At 39.8% G+C, this 14,784-nt stretch overlaps 1 protein-coding gene across 2 annotated transcripts in view; it reads left to right on the forward strand.

The window, feature by feature from the left end:
- Nucleotides 1–5,675, forward strand: part of A2ML1 (alpha-2-macroglobulin like 1) — a 45,833-nt gene extending 40,158 nt beyond the window's left edge. For both annotated transcript variants that reach the window (XM_043440091.1, XM_043440092.1), the window contains exons 33-36: nucleotides 80–148; nucleotides 4,137–4,239; nucleotides 4,959–5,000; nucleotides 5,526–5,675. In XM_043440091.1, coding sequence (XP_043296026.1) covers nucleotides 80–148; nucleotides 4,137–4,239; nucleotides 4,959–4,999 — 213 coding nt within the window. In that variant the 3' untranslated portion in view covers nucleotide 5,000; nucleotides 5,526–5,675. The remainder of the gene's footprint in view (nucleotides 1–79; nucleotides 149–4,136; nucleotides 4,240–4,958; nucleotides 5,001–5,525) is intronic.
- The last annotated feature ends 9,109 nt before the right edge of the window (nucleotides 5,676–14,784 follow it).

Here is a 14,784-nt window from a genome sequence, read left to right on the forward strand (position 1 = left end):
GTTTTGCAAGACGACCCTAGAGGATAAGAAAGGCTCTGGCTCTCAGTCTCTCTCTTTTTTTCCATCCTTTCTTATTCAGCTTCTCCAGCAACCACTGGTGAAGAAGGTTGAATCTGAAATTGACACAGTCAACATCTACTTGGAAGAGGTATGGGGTCAGGAACTGAACCAAAGAGCTTGATTGCTTATGTGTCTTTTCAACTTCCCTGCTAATGTACATGCACCAGTGTCACACACATGAGGTTGAGCAACCTGAGAAGGTAAGTTCACAACCACTTTGGAGTAAGCCCTGTATAGCTTCTTTTGGAACAACTCTGGTGAGTGAACAACTCTGGGGCTTCCCTTATGGCTCAGATGGTAAAGAATCTGCCTGCAATGGAGGAGAACCGAGTTTGATCCCTGGATTGGGACGATCCCTTGAAGAAGGGAATGGCAACCTACTCCAGTATTCCTGCCTGGAGAACTCCGTGGACAGAGGAGCCTGGCAGGCTATAGTCCATGGAATCACAAAGAGTTGGACATGACCGAGAGACTAACACACATACACACACACACACACACACACACACTGGTTAGCATATCAGGAACAACCCTGAAATCATGATGCTGTAGTTTAAATGATGTTTTCATACATACCTTCCCTGAGTTTCACATACCACCCCTCCTTCTATGTAAGGAGATTTAGGCTGAAGTAATCAAGTAGGTGTGCTTGTCAACTCAACCTTTTTGTCAGGAGTCAAGGTGGGAGTTGAACCTGGGGATACTAATTTCCACAACACCATTCCTAAGACTGCAGTGGCCAGATGGTCTGTGTACCAAGCAGTCAGTCAGCTTCTAACTCGAAACATCAAGTCTAATGGTCTAAAAGCCAACCATGATTATATCTGTGACTATTTCCTTTTTTCTGTGTATCTTTTCCCCTTTGCTCTATACCAGTATCATCGGGGGCAACCTCATTCACATTTAACAAAAGTTACTTTTGGCTGTATTCCTCTTCTCTGCTGTTCTTTGTTATTTGATTATTTGGTTTTGGTGCTCTGTTTAGTTAATTTCTTCCTTTTTAAAAATTATTTGTTATTTTTGGCCCCAAGGCTTGAGGGATCTTAGTTCCTGGACCAGGGATTGAACCCGGGTCCATGTAGTGAAAGCACTGGGTTGTAACCACCAGACCACTAGGGAACGCCTTTGTTTTGGGCTGAAGACAGGAGGAAAGGATATTTTCTGTCATTCTTTTTCTAACTTCTTAAATTGAATGCTAAATTTGTTTATTTTTAATCTCTCATTTTCTGATTAAACTATAAATTTCCCTCTAAGTATATTCTTTGTCCAACAATTTTTGACATGCATTGTTTTAACTACTTACTTTTATATTTTAATTTTTTGAAAATTCATGGGATATTTAAAGCCACTTTTTTGTTACTAATTTCTAACTTTCTTGCACTATGGTCTGAGATCATGATAGTGAGCTTCTAAAATGCATTGAGTTTTCTTTTGTGACCTAATACGTGGTCTGTTTTTGGAAATGTTCATTATGTGCTACAAAAGAATATCCAGGCCCTTTCTCTTGGGTCGGGAAGATCCTCTGGAGAAGGAAATGGCAACCACTCCAGTACTCTTGCCATGGATGGAGGAGCCTGGTAGGCTGCAGTCCATGGCGTCGCAAAGAGTTGGACACGACTAAGCGACATCACTTTCTCTTTTTCTTTCTTTTCTCTTGGGTATGGATTTGATCTAGATCTAAAAGTCCAAAATGATTATTTCTGTTGTTCATGCCTTTGTTATCTCTGCTTATTTTTTCTGCTCCATCTATCAGTTTTTGAAAATCTGTCAAAATTTGTAATTACAGTGGTTGGTTGGTCCTTTATCCATTTAGGTATGCTGTCAGTCATTTCTTGATATATTTTATGATTATATAATTAGGGTTGTATGTTTTATGAACATATCTTTTTCAATTTCCTTTTTATTAGTATATACTGTCCTTCATTTACATTATATATATCTATATATATTTCTTTGCCTTAGATTTCTACACACATGTGCACTTTTTTTTTGCTTTAGATTCTATCTGATCAGATGTTAAGTCTGCTATCCCGGCTTTCTTTTGGTGTATATTAGTCATTTGCTTTAAATCTTTATGATAACTAAATGATTGATAAGAGCAGTAGTTCCAAAAACATTTTCTCAGGACCCCTCTATACTCTTAAATGATCTCAAAGAGCTGATGATAGCGTGGGTTACATCTATTTATCTTATTAGAAAAGATAATGTCTTATCTTATTAGACGTTTATCTTATTAGAAACTAAAAATGAGAAAAACATTAAAATATTTATTAAGCTATTTAAAAACAATAGTAATAAGCTCACTACATTTTAATATAACATTTCATCAAAAATGTATTTCCCGAAACAACAAAAATATTAGTGAGAATAGCAGATTGTTTTACATTTTTGCTTTAATATCTAGCTTAGTCAGAGAGAGTGAAATTCTCCAGTCTGCTTTGGCATTCAGTCTGTCGAAATATCACACATCAAGTGGTCCCCTTCCACTAGTACAGTGAAAGAGAATGAGAATGAAAAAAATGAATAATGTCTTAGTATTATTCCCAAAATAATTCTGATCTCACAGATTGCCAGATAGTCTTGGGCATTCCTGAGAATTCCCGGACCATGTTTTATGAAGCCCTGTACCCACTCCAGTATTCTTGCCTGGAGAATCCCATGGCCAGAGGAGCCTGGCAGTCTACAGTCCATGAGGTCTTGAAGAATCAGTCAGAACTGAATGACTAAGTACACAGAACATACCTAAAGAAATCTCTTTCAAAATTTCTTCCACTTCACCATTTACAATTTCATGTCTAAATTTATAACATAAATTTTATTTTTTCTATTAGATTAATTTATACAATTGTCTTGAACTCTCCATTTATTCATTTATTCAACAAACAGTTTTTGAGCAATCGACTTATACCAGATACTCTTTAACATGATAGAGATGTGGCAATAAAAGTCATAGACATGACTCCTGCCCTCATGGAGCTGATATTCTAATGGAGAGACAAACAATATGCAAAATTAAAAAATACATGTACATGCACAAACATACATATTTAGGAATAGTTTTAGTAGTCATCAGTGCTATGTAGGAGTGTGGTAGGGCTAAGCCAGGATGTGACTGTTTTATTTTATTTTATTTATTTGCCTGCACTGGGTCTTAGTTGTGGCACTCAGGATCTTTGAACTTCATTGTGGCATGCAGGATCTTTAGTTTTGGCATGTGAACTCTTAGTTGCGGCATGTGGGCTCTACTTCCCTGACCAGGGATCAAACCCAGGCCGCCTGCACTGGGAGCTCAGAGTCTTAGCCACTGGACCACCAGAGAAGTCCAGTGTGATTGTTTTAAAGTCAGGTGGTCAGGAGAGGCCTCTCTGAGGAGATGTCATTGGATCAGAGAGCTGAATGAAGAGAGAAAACCAATCGTGTGTATAAAGCTGTTGAAGGATAACGGAAGCGTCTGTTCCTTTGGCCACTACACTTAATTTAGTAGAGGAGCTATAGCTTAGACCAGACCAAGAGTGGACCCATTTTACAGAAGGACCAGGAAACTGTAAGATGCTGAGAAGAAAGAGCCAGAAAGACAGCAGGAGGCAATTTTGGGAGTGGCAAGAAGCAGAGGTAGAAGGGTTTCAGGAAATCTGTGTGAAGACAGCAAGAGTCTTTCTTTTTTTTTAATTTATTTTTTCTTTTTTAAATTTATTTTAATTGGAGGTTAATTACTTTACAATATTGTGGTGGTTTTTGCCATACATTCACATGAATCAGCCATGGGTGTACATATGTTCCCCATCCTGACCCTCCCTCCCACCTCCCTCCCCATCCCATCCCTCAGGGTCATCCCAGTGCACCAGCCCTGAGCACCCCGTCTCATGCATCAAACCTGAACTGGCGATCTATTTCACATATGATAATATACATATTTCAATGCCATTCTCTCAAATCATCCCACCCTTGCCTTCTCCCACAGAGTCCAAAAGTCTGTTCTTAACATCTGTGTCTTTTTCAGCAAGAGTCTTTCAATCTCCACATTGCAGAGATGTTATTTTCACTTTTGTTTTAATGGGATTTTGTCTGTCTTCCAGCTCGGAAAGGAAACTCAGACCTATACCTTTACCATCAGCCAAAGTGTGTTGGTCACCAACCTCAAACCAGCAACCATCAAAGTCTATGACTACTACCTGCCAGGTGAGGGCCAATATTTACCTGCATCTCCTGACATATTTCTGCCTCCTTCTTCATGATTTCTCTCTTAATTTTCTAAATACTCTTTTCCAAGCCAAGTGTACATCATTATCTGATCTCCTAACACTTTTTGATTCAGTTATATGCTGTTTTTAAAAAGTCTTCTGAATAAGACATATTTTACACAACATGGTCCATAGACCAAAAGAACAATATTCTCTAAGGACTAACTATTCTTAATATGTTTGCTTAGATGAATAATTTACTGCAAGCATGCAAATTTTTTGTCATTGAAAACTTGCTGTATTCTGAATATGCTCGTAACCTACAGAAATCTTTTGGAAAGGGTTAAGGCAGTAACTTTTGTTCTAAATGGATTTTTTTAAAGAGTAGCTTCTAAAATTTATTTATTTTAATTAACTTATTTTATTTTTGGTTCTACTGGGTCTTCATTACTGTGTGTGGGCTTTCTCTAGGTGCGGCGAGCAGGAGCTACTCTTTGTTGTGGTGTGTGGGCTTCTCATTGCGGTGGCTTCTTTTCTTGTGGAGCTTGGGCTGTAGAGTGCGGGCTCAGTAGTTGTGGCCTATGGGTTTAGTTGCTCTTTGGCATGTGGGATCTTCCTGAACCCATGTCTCCTGCATTGGCAGGCAGATTCTTCTTATCCACTGTACCACCAGGGAGTCCTAAACCGATCACTTTTATGTGTTCTTTAATTTTACAGATGAGCAGGCAACAGTTCAGTATTCTGATTCCTGTGAATGAGGTAAGCCCAGAAGAGAGAAGGGTGGGCTTTGGGGGTGGGATGGTAATATTTAAAAGTTAAGCAGTCTTTCTGAGTTACTAGTATTATCTTTTGGAAGCTTATATTTGATAAAAATGAACTTTCCTTTTTTGTCCTGAATTCTTTTATTTAAAAAAATTGAGGTATAGTTGTACACTATGTCCTGAACTCCTGGAAAAAAGAGGAATCATCTCATTGTTCACACAAGAAAAAGTTAATAGTGGTAGTTGTATGAACAGGTTCCATGTGATTTTTAAAACCACTGTTTTTTTTGTTTTTCCTAGCTGAAAAATTTTCTGATTATTAATTATATATCTTTTTATATAAAAATACTAAGACAAAGTAAAGGTGAGCTGATTCTACTTCCCTGAGATGACACTCTTACTAATAATCCCATCCCGTGTTTTGTGAGATTCTTTTTTTTTTTTCTAGACAGAAAAGAGCTCCTCTATAATTGTGAAGACTTTCTGAGTATCATGATATCTTCTGTCTTTGTTTTTCCCCCAGGAGAGAAGTTGGAAAGAGACTAAAGAAATCCTCCATGATGTCGCTGAACAGCATTCTTCTGAAATGTCTCTGAAAGCAGAACTCATTCAGTTCAGTCAAACAATTTGATTTCTCTTGTGAAAAAATAAAATGTAACCAAGTTAAACTGAAGATCGAATTGACTCTGTGAGGTGATTCATGAATTGCGCAGCATTCCATCTAGCAACCAAAGGATGCTCCAAGACATTATTGTTGCTGTTCAGTCGCTAAGTCTTGTCTGATTCTTTGCGACTCCATGGACTATAGCATCCCAGGCTCCTCTGTCCTCTGATATCTCCCAGAGTTTGCTCAGATTCATGTCCATTGAGTCTGTGATGCTGTCTAATCATCTCATCCTCTGCTGCCCCCTTCTTTTTTCTTTTGCCCTCAGTCTTTCCCAGCATCAGGGTTTTTTCCCTGTGAGTCAGCTCTTTGCATCAGGTGGCCAAAGTATTGGAGCCTCAGCTTCAGCCTCAGGCCTTCCAATGAATATTCAGATCTGTACAAAAGGAAATTAGCAAAAGAAAAGAAAGGATTATTTTTAGGCCAGGACATCTTCTTTTGGGGGGTTGGAGGGGGAGAGAATGACAAAGGTTTTACCACATAGATTGCCTCTTCTTCCTCTGGGGGATGGAGAGGGCCCACGTGGCAGATGATCTCATTGGTGGTGAGCAGAATACTCTGGAATAGTTGATTAAGATTACATTCTGGGGGAAGGTCAAGACTGCAAGTAGGTTAGGTATTACATTTAGGTTTGGTATCAGGGGATTTAGCACAAGTGACACCATTTTAGGCCTGTAGTTTTTCTCTTTAACAGTCTGATTGACTAGTGAGTGGGTAATGGATGCACAGACCTGAACCTCAGCTACTTTCTATGGCTTCACAGGTGCAGAGGTGCCAGAATAAAGTGCTGGGGAAGATGGCCTAGGAATTACCATACGCAGGAGGAATGATACAGGAAAGCTCCTTGGAGTAGGATCATTGGTTTAACCATTGTGTTGAGCCATCTGGGACTCTCCAGAGAGGAGAAGATGGTAGAGGTGTTCCAGGGAAGATAAAAATGTCTTCATGGAGTTTAAATCTAAGGGAAAATGTGATTTAGGTATTTGGGAATAGACTAAAAAGATTCTGTTTTCTTCTGTTTGAAAAGAAAATTTGTGCACTTGACTGCATATTTCCATGGATACCAAAGGTTCTGTTTAAATCTGATGATTATTCTTTAACAAAAACTCACATTATAGTTTCTTCTTTAAAACTTTTGACCCAGACTTTGCCAAGAATCGAGTTAAGTATTCGGAGAGTGATCCAAAGAGAACCGTAATTAAGGGATTGCATTCAGCCAGTTGTCACTGCAGGGCAAACAGTGATCAATAACAAGAAAAGTGGCTGCCAGAGTTCCCTTACTCAGTGGCTTTGCTTTTGTCCAGCCTTTTCCCATTTGGGTTATCTGTCACAGGATAATCTTCCTTGGGGAAATGTTTTTGTTTTGGAAACAAGTTTGGAGGCAATGGGAATAGTGGTGGAAGATAAATGATATTTAAACAGAGAAGATTCTCAAGGTAATTACACCCTTTCACCCTGGATGTCCACACTCTGATCTTGCTCCTCTAGGTCAGAAACTCTGACCAAAGAATCAGGGAAAAGTAAGTCCATGATGTACAGATATTTCCCTAAACCCAAAGCCATGCTTGCGTAAACTGTTTGTTCCTTATCTCCGCCAACCTAGATGTTGCCCTGCTTGTCCTAGGAGTTCCCAAAGTGAGAGAAGATGGAGAACGTATCCCAGAAGGCCATCTCTAATCCTGCCTTACCCTTTGGTATCATGTGAAGAGAACAGAGAACCCTAAAGAGGGCAGTCATGGGACTTCCCTGGTGGTCCAGTGGGTAACACTCTGCACTCCCAGTATAGGAGGCCCAGGTTCAATTGCTGGTCAGGGAACTAAATCCCACATGTCACAACTAAAGATTAAAGATCCTAAGTGTTGCAACGAAGACTGGCACAACCATATAAACATAAATAAATAAATATTTTTTTAAAAAAAAGGAAATTGTGAATGCTCCTCTTACCCAATGAAAGTTCCAGCCCCCTACTTTTGGGTCTGTAGTTCCTGCCAAAACACGTCCTTTTTTGCAATGGATGGATGCGGTGGTCTTCAAGATTTAGGAAGTTATGTCTGGGCAAAAAAACCCAAATCGAATGACTATAAGAACAATTCTTGTGTCTTTTGGATGAAAAGAATTATCTCATGATTTAAGACCATCAACTATATTGAATGAAGAGAGGTTCATGAGCACAAAATTCACATCATTCAACTTATTGAAATATAAACATTTGTGCATACTTAAGAAGCAAGGTGATTTTAAGGATTAAATAACTTTTAGCATTAAAGTGATAGGGGACTTTTCTGGTGGTCCACTGGGTAAGATTCCAATGCAGGGGGCCTGGTCAGGGAACTAAATTCCACATGCCGCAATTAACAGTTTGCATACTGCACCTAAAGATCCTGCATATCACAATGCAGACCCAGAGCAGCCAAATAACATTTTTTTAAAAAGTGACACAGTGTTCTAATATATATATGGTTAAATATTCAATACATGCATTTATTAATATGCCAGGTACTTTGCCCAACCTGGGAATACAAAGATAAGTGAGCTCACAGACTAGTGGAGTGAGAAAACAAACACATTAACAGTTGTGATACAGTATGACAAAAAATAACAATAGAACAAGTACACAAAGCTATGGGAGTACAGAGGAGAGGTATCTTCCCAGGTCAAGGTGATAGGGTGTCAGGAAAGACTTCTTCAGATTGGTGCCTCAGATGGATGAGCAACAAGCAGAAGAAGAGGGAGCAAGTTTGGGCAAAGTGAGTAAAGTGAAGTGAAGTTAGTTGCTCAGTCATGTGCGATGCTTTGCGACCCCCTGGACTGTAGCCTGTCAAGCTCCTCCGTCCGTGGGATTCTCCAGGCAAGGTTACTGGAGTGGGTTGCCATTTCCTTCTTCTGGGGATCTTCCTGACCCAGGGATCAAACTCGGGTCTCCTGCAGTTTCTTTACCATCTGAGCCTCCAGGGAAGCTTGGGCTACATATGAAAAACAAAGGAGGAGAAGAAAGCATGGTATTTCACCGGAGTAGTTCAGTGTCCTCCTGGGTGGTGTATTTGTGTGTGTGTGTGTAAGTAGGAAGAGGTTAGGCCAAGAATTGCTTTTTAGAATGATCATTCTAGCAACAGAGTGAAGAATGGAGTAGAGAAAGGTAAAGCTGGGACTTCCCTGGTGGTCCAGGAGTTAAGACCCTGCACTTCCAATGCAAGGGGTGAAAGTTCAGTTCCTGGTGGGGGAACTAAGATCTCACATGCCTCAAGGCTCAGCCAAAAAAATAAAACAAAACAAGAAGAGTAAAACTGAAGTCCTCAAAATCATTTAGGAGGCAATACAGCAGTCCAGGTAAGAACTGGTAAACTGGCAGGGGGGTGAAGAGGAGATCTATTCAAAAGTTACTCACTGAGGAGACAGCCTCAGGAAGACACAGGGATATCAAAGATGAAATACACCAGACAATTAAGCAAATGGTTTTATTCAGGCTGTTGCAATGGAGAGCATGTTCATTAATGAAGACAGTCTCATGGAAAAGAAAAGGGACCTGAGATTTTACAGAAGGAAAACTTAGGGAGTTGTGCATGGAACTTACTGGAGTCATGAGAAGGGTTGACATGAGTCTTTTCAGAGAACATACAAGAGTAGCATGATTCTTTGCTTTGAGCTGTTTTCCTTGACACCAAAGGTTTTGGGGTTTGGAAAACAAAAGGATGGTGGGATTTCTTAACTGGCCTATTTTCCAGGAACACAGGCTCAGATAAAGCTCAATCCTGCAGTGGCTGATTGGATGTAAGATAAGAGAGTCATGGAAGTATCTGGGAAGCTATCAGGATGCTAAATTGTAAGAGGAAAATCTTTTCCTCTACCCTCTTAGATTCAGTGACTGGGGCCTGCAGATAAATTGGCAAAAGACAGATTAACAGGAGAAAAGGCTTCTTTTGTGTTCATGTCATTGTTTCAATAGAAAAAAAAAAAAAATGAAAACCCAAAGAAGCAGTCAAGCCTAATTTAAGAGAAATGACAAAACAAAGGAGAAGGTATTTAGGCTTCTGGGGTTGTCAATGGTGGGATGGTAAATATACAGGCAAAAAGGAATAGGAGATGAAGGTTATTTTAGTAAGGCTTTTTTATGAAGATGAAAGTCAGTGTCACTTAAAAAAATGTTTATTTAGTTGTGCCAGGTCTTAGTTGTGGCATGCAGAATTTTCACTGTGGCATCTGAGATCTTTAATTGTGGTATACAAACTGTTAATTTCAGCATGTAAAATCTAGTTCCCCAACCAGGGATCGAACCCAGGCCTCCTGCATTTGGGAGCTCGGAGTTTTAGCCACTGGATAACCAGGGAAGACCCAACCTTTCCAAATTTTTGAATAGGAATTACTCATAGAATTTCTCAGTTCATGGTCATCATCTTGAATACGCAAGAATGTATCCTGTGACAAAGCCCCTCATTAGTGCAATCCTCTCATATTAGTGGTCTTCAGGAGAGACAGCTCTGTACTATTTTTAAGTTTTTAGGAGATGTGATTTAGATTGTTTTCTGAATCCTGGATAAAGCTCATGAACTGCTCACGATTGGCAGAAGATAGAATTATAGTTTATTTAGAATTAAAAATGTCTTTAAAATCACCTAGTAACTAAAAAAATGAGGAAACAGATCCAAAGAACAGAATTCTTTATTATATCCAAGACTAGCTGCATAGGAGACCTGAGGGCTGTGGAAACTGAACAGGCTGAAATATCACAGAAAATCTGATGTGCCAACGTGTCTCCCTAACAATGGGCCTTCTGCAGTGTGTGGAAGGTGGAGATGATTTGAAACAAAGGGCAAGATACCTTGGCTCCTTAAAAAAAAAAAAACAAAAGAACAGAAAAACTGTTTCTCTGGAGAAATTCTGGACAAATGTTCAGAGAGGGTCTCTTACCCTAGGGATGAGGAATTTCTTTAATTAGTTCTCAGTTTTCTTCCCTAGGAAGGACGGACCAGTTCATGTTCTCTGTGACTGTGGCTCCACCCTCTGGGAGATCCTCCTATGCTAATTTCCTCCTTGGCCTCATCTGAAGAGAGCATTCGACCACTGAGCACGTTTACATCACCTGCAGAAGTTGAAGTCCAGGAGTCATTATCCAAATCCCAAATACTCACAGATTTCTTTTTTTTTTATTTAATTTTTATTTTCTATTGGGATATAGTTGACTTACTCCCAGGTTTCTTAATCCATGGTCATGGTTTCAAAATTTAGTTGGCTTCCTAATCTTTAAAAAATTTCTTTTTTCTTTTTTTGTGTGGTATAGTTGCTTTATAAGTTATGTTAGTTTTTGCTGTACAACAACATGAATCAGCTATACGTACATACACATATATCACCTCCCTCCGGAACGTCCGTCCCACCCCCCCTTCTTTTCTTTTTATTCTTGTTAGCTCTATATGTCAATAGTCATATCTGTATTTCTTTTTCGAAGACTTACTTCTTGGGACTTCCCTGGTGGTCCAGTGATTAAGACTCCATGCTCCCCATGCAGGGGGCACAGGTTCAATCCCTGGTCAGGAAACTATGATCCCACATGCTGCACAGTGTGGCCAAAAAAATAAAAAATACTTACCTCTTAACTGTGGGTGCTTCAGGACTCTAAGCTTTGGTAGGAAGTTATACCCTAAGCCATTTTCCCTCCTAATGCTTTAAAAAATTTTGTCTCATGACCTAATCCTTTAGTATTTCTAATGTAAGAATTTGCTGTGCAATACATTAATCCATCCTGAAGTTTTGACAACTATTGGGACTATCGTAACTTGATTTGACCTTTGCCATAAAGCTAAGATTGAATCGGCTTTTATTATTCAAAAGCTTTTCCACACAATTGCCTCTTCCAATCCCATAACCCACATTTCTGCACTTTTTCCCTTTTCACTCCTGATTGAAAAAAATGGACAGTTCTTTGCTATGGTCATCTCTCATAGATCCTATTCAAATTCTGTCAAATGCAATAACCAATACACACTACTGACTTTCTATTTTCCAACTTCTTCCAGAACTATAATATCATCAAACCCATTATCTGGCTTTAAGTTATTACAGATAAAATAATATATTTCCCCAGATTTTCAGTTTCCAATAAATTTCATCATCACCTGCTGACTGGTCCTGAAGCTAAAGTTACATATTTTAGGAATTTAATGAGTGCTGTTGAGTCAGGATTGATTAGGTAAAGTTGTCAAAATAATTTCAAAGCTGAGTGGTTAAAGTAAAAGCAGGGCTTCCCTGGCGACCCAGTGGCAAATAATGAGTCTGCTGAAGCAGGAGACACAGGTTTGATCCCTGGTCTAGGAGGATCCACATGCCACACAGAGCAACTAAGCCTAAGTGCCACAACTATTGAACCAGGGAGCTACAACTACTGAGCTCATGTCCTGCAACTACTGAAGCCCGAAGGCTCTAGAGCCTGTGCTCCATAACAAGAGAAGCCAGCACAATGAGAAGCCTGTGCACCACAACTCGAGAGTAGCCCCCATTCTCTGCAATTAGATAAAAGCTTGAGCAGCAACAAAGACCCAGCATAGCCAAAAGTCATAAATACACATATTTTTAAAAGATACAAAACTATATTTTAAAAAAAAGGTAAAAGCATTGACTCCTCATTTTACACATTCATGGAAGGGTGGATAGGGCCTCAGCTCCAGGTGGTTTTTATTCCAGGACCCAAGGTGACTGAACAGCTGCTCTATTTATTGATTTGTTGGTGTACATTGTAGCAGAGGAGAGGAGAGCATGAGGTTAGCTGTGTGCACTGGCTCTTGAGGCTCCTGCCCAGAAAGGATGCATATCACATCCATTCACATTTCATTGGCTAGAGCAAATCACATGGCCATATCCAGCTTCCAATGGATGGGGAAGTACAAGCCTATCAATTGCCCCAAAGGAGAACTGATCTGGAACCTCTGTGACACGTCTTCAAGGCTGCCTTGTATGTTAAAGACATACGAGATTCAGAATTTGATATAAGATCCTTCATCTGTGTTCAAACTAATATTTATGTTACCACGAACAAATCATTCAGCATATCAGCATTGGTAACCTCGTCTATAAAAATGGAGAAAACAGTCCTTAATTCAGTGAATGCCTGGAAGGAACAACTAAGACACCACATGTGAAATCACTTAGCCCAGTATTAGTTTCCCTCTTTTCTTCCATTCACTGCCCAGATATAAAGTATCATTTGGTTTTAGTACATTCCATATAGAAGAATTTGTACCTGTTGGTTGGCTGCTGCAATTCACACGAGTGATTTCCTTTGACCATACCATATTACAAGCTTTTTGAGAACAGGGGCAATGTTTTTGGTAAAATTTTACTTAACGAACTAATTTTTATCTCTACTAGGTCTTTGTTGCAGTGAACTGGGGATACTTCTCATTATGGTGCCTGGGTTTCTCATTGCAGGGGCTTCTCTTGTTACAGAGCACAGGCTCTAAAGTGAGTGCTCAGTAGTTGTGGCATATGGCCTTAGTCGCTCTTTGGCATGTGGGATCTTCTCATACCAGGGATCAAAAATGTGTCCCTTGCATTGGCAGGTGGATTCTTAATCCCTGGACCATCAGGGAAGTCCCAGGGCAATGCTTTATAGGTCTTCTGTATCTCTTATATTGCCTAGTACAGTGTTGAAAACATTATTTGGGCCGCATATATATTGATTATTTTCTCCTGCAAAGTGTCTGACTTCTAGGGAACTGGGTTAACTTGCAAATGAAGCTTTCAATAAATTTCAATTTACTCTCCTAGAACTTGTTGCTTTTGTTTTACAGTCCTTTCCAATTGATTATTTTGTTTTATACTTAAAATATCACGGGGACACAAAGGAGATATTATACTCATTTACAGTTAAAGAATAAACATTGGGGATATTTCCTGAGTTCACCCTACAGTTCACCTTTTGGCACAAGGAACGTTAGAGGTTTACAACCCAAGAAACCAATGACATGATTTGGGCTGTGGTTGCTGAGGCAGAGGACAGCCAGTAAATCAATTATGCACTGCTTCTTTGCAGTGGTTCCATCTGGCTCTCTCTAAGGACTTCCAAGAAGCCAGACCAGAGACAGAGCTGGAGTGCAGGCTCATTAAGAACCTCCAAATCTAGATGAGACACTTCTGACTGGAAACCAGTAGGCTGTCGGATATTTTCCAGCAAAGATGGATTTATTCTGGATTAGCCCAGAATTGCAGCTCGGGGTCTGCACTCATGATGAGCCAAGTGCAGGTCCTTGCACATCAAGGGAAGGAGAACACTTTTTTTTTTTTGGAAAGGAGAACACTTTTACAGAGAGAAGAAAGTAGGGAGGGCTACAATAAACAGAGTCCATGGGTTTTCATTGGCCGAGTCCTTGCCAGGAAAGAAGAGGAACCTTTCTTCTTCCTGTTGGGCTCTGCTGTGACCACAGGGCCTGAGGTCTCCCCCTTCTCGTCTCCCAGCTCTATTTCTTTGTGGTTTCTGATTATTAATTTTTTATAATCCTGTAATCATGATCTCTCAGGATCAATGTGAAAATTAAATGAGTAAGAAGTAAAAACCATCTGGCATAGTTAGTTAATATAAATGCCTGTCAAGGTTGTCATTTGGCCAGTTTGATTGAGATAAAATTCTGTGAGATGTTCCCTCTGATTCCTTCATATTCTGATCAAACTTTATTTCAAATATTATTTTTCTCTTTTTTTGTAGGAAGGACAGCTCTTTTGGAGACCAGATGGGACTTTCATATCTTTGAGCATGCATAGTCTTTTTATAGAGACTGCCTCACACTCTGTGTGTGTGTTTACTCAGTTGTGTCAGACTCTTAGTGACCCCACATATTATAGACTGTTAGGCTTCTCTGTGCATGAAATTTTCCAGGCAAGAATATTGAAGTGGGTTGCCATTTCCTACTTCAGGGGATCTTCCCGACCCAGGGATTGAACCCATATCTCTTGTGTCTCCTGCACTGGTAGGCAGATTTTTTTTTACCACTAGTACCACTTGGGAATCCCACCTACACTCTAGTTGATTGTTCAGTTGCTCAGTCATGTCATCTCTTGGCAACCCCGTGGACTGCAGCACGCCAGGCTTCCCTGTCCTTTGCCGTCTTCTGGAGTTTGCTCAAACTCATGT

The sequence above is a fragment of the Cervus canadensis genome, chromosome 21, assembly GCF_019320065.1.
Source record: "Cervus canadensis isolate Bull #8, Minnesota chromosome 21, ASM1932006v1, whole genome shotgun sequence".
NCBI lineage: Eukaryota > Metazoa > Chordata > Mammalia > Artiodactyla > Cervidae > Cervus > Cervus canadensis.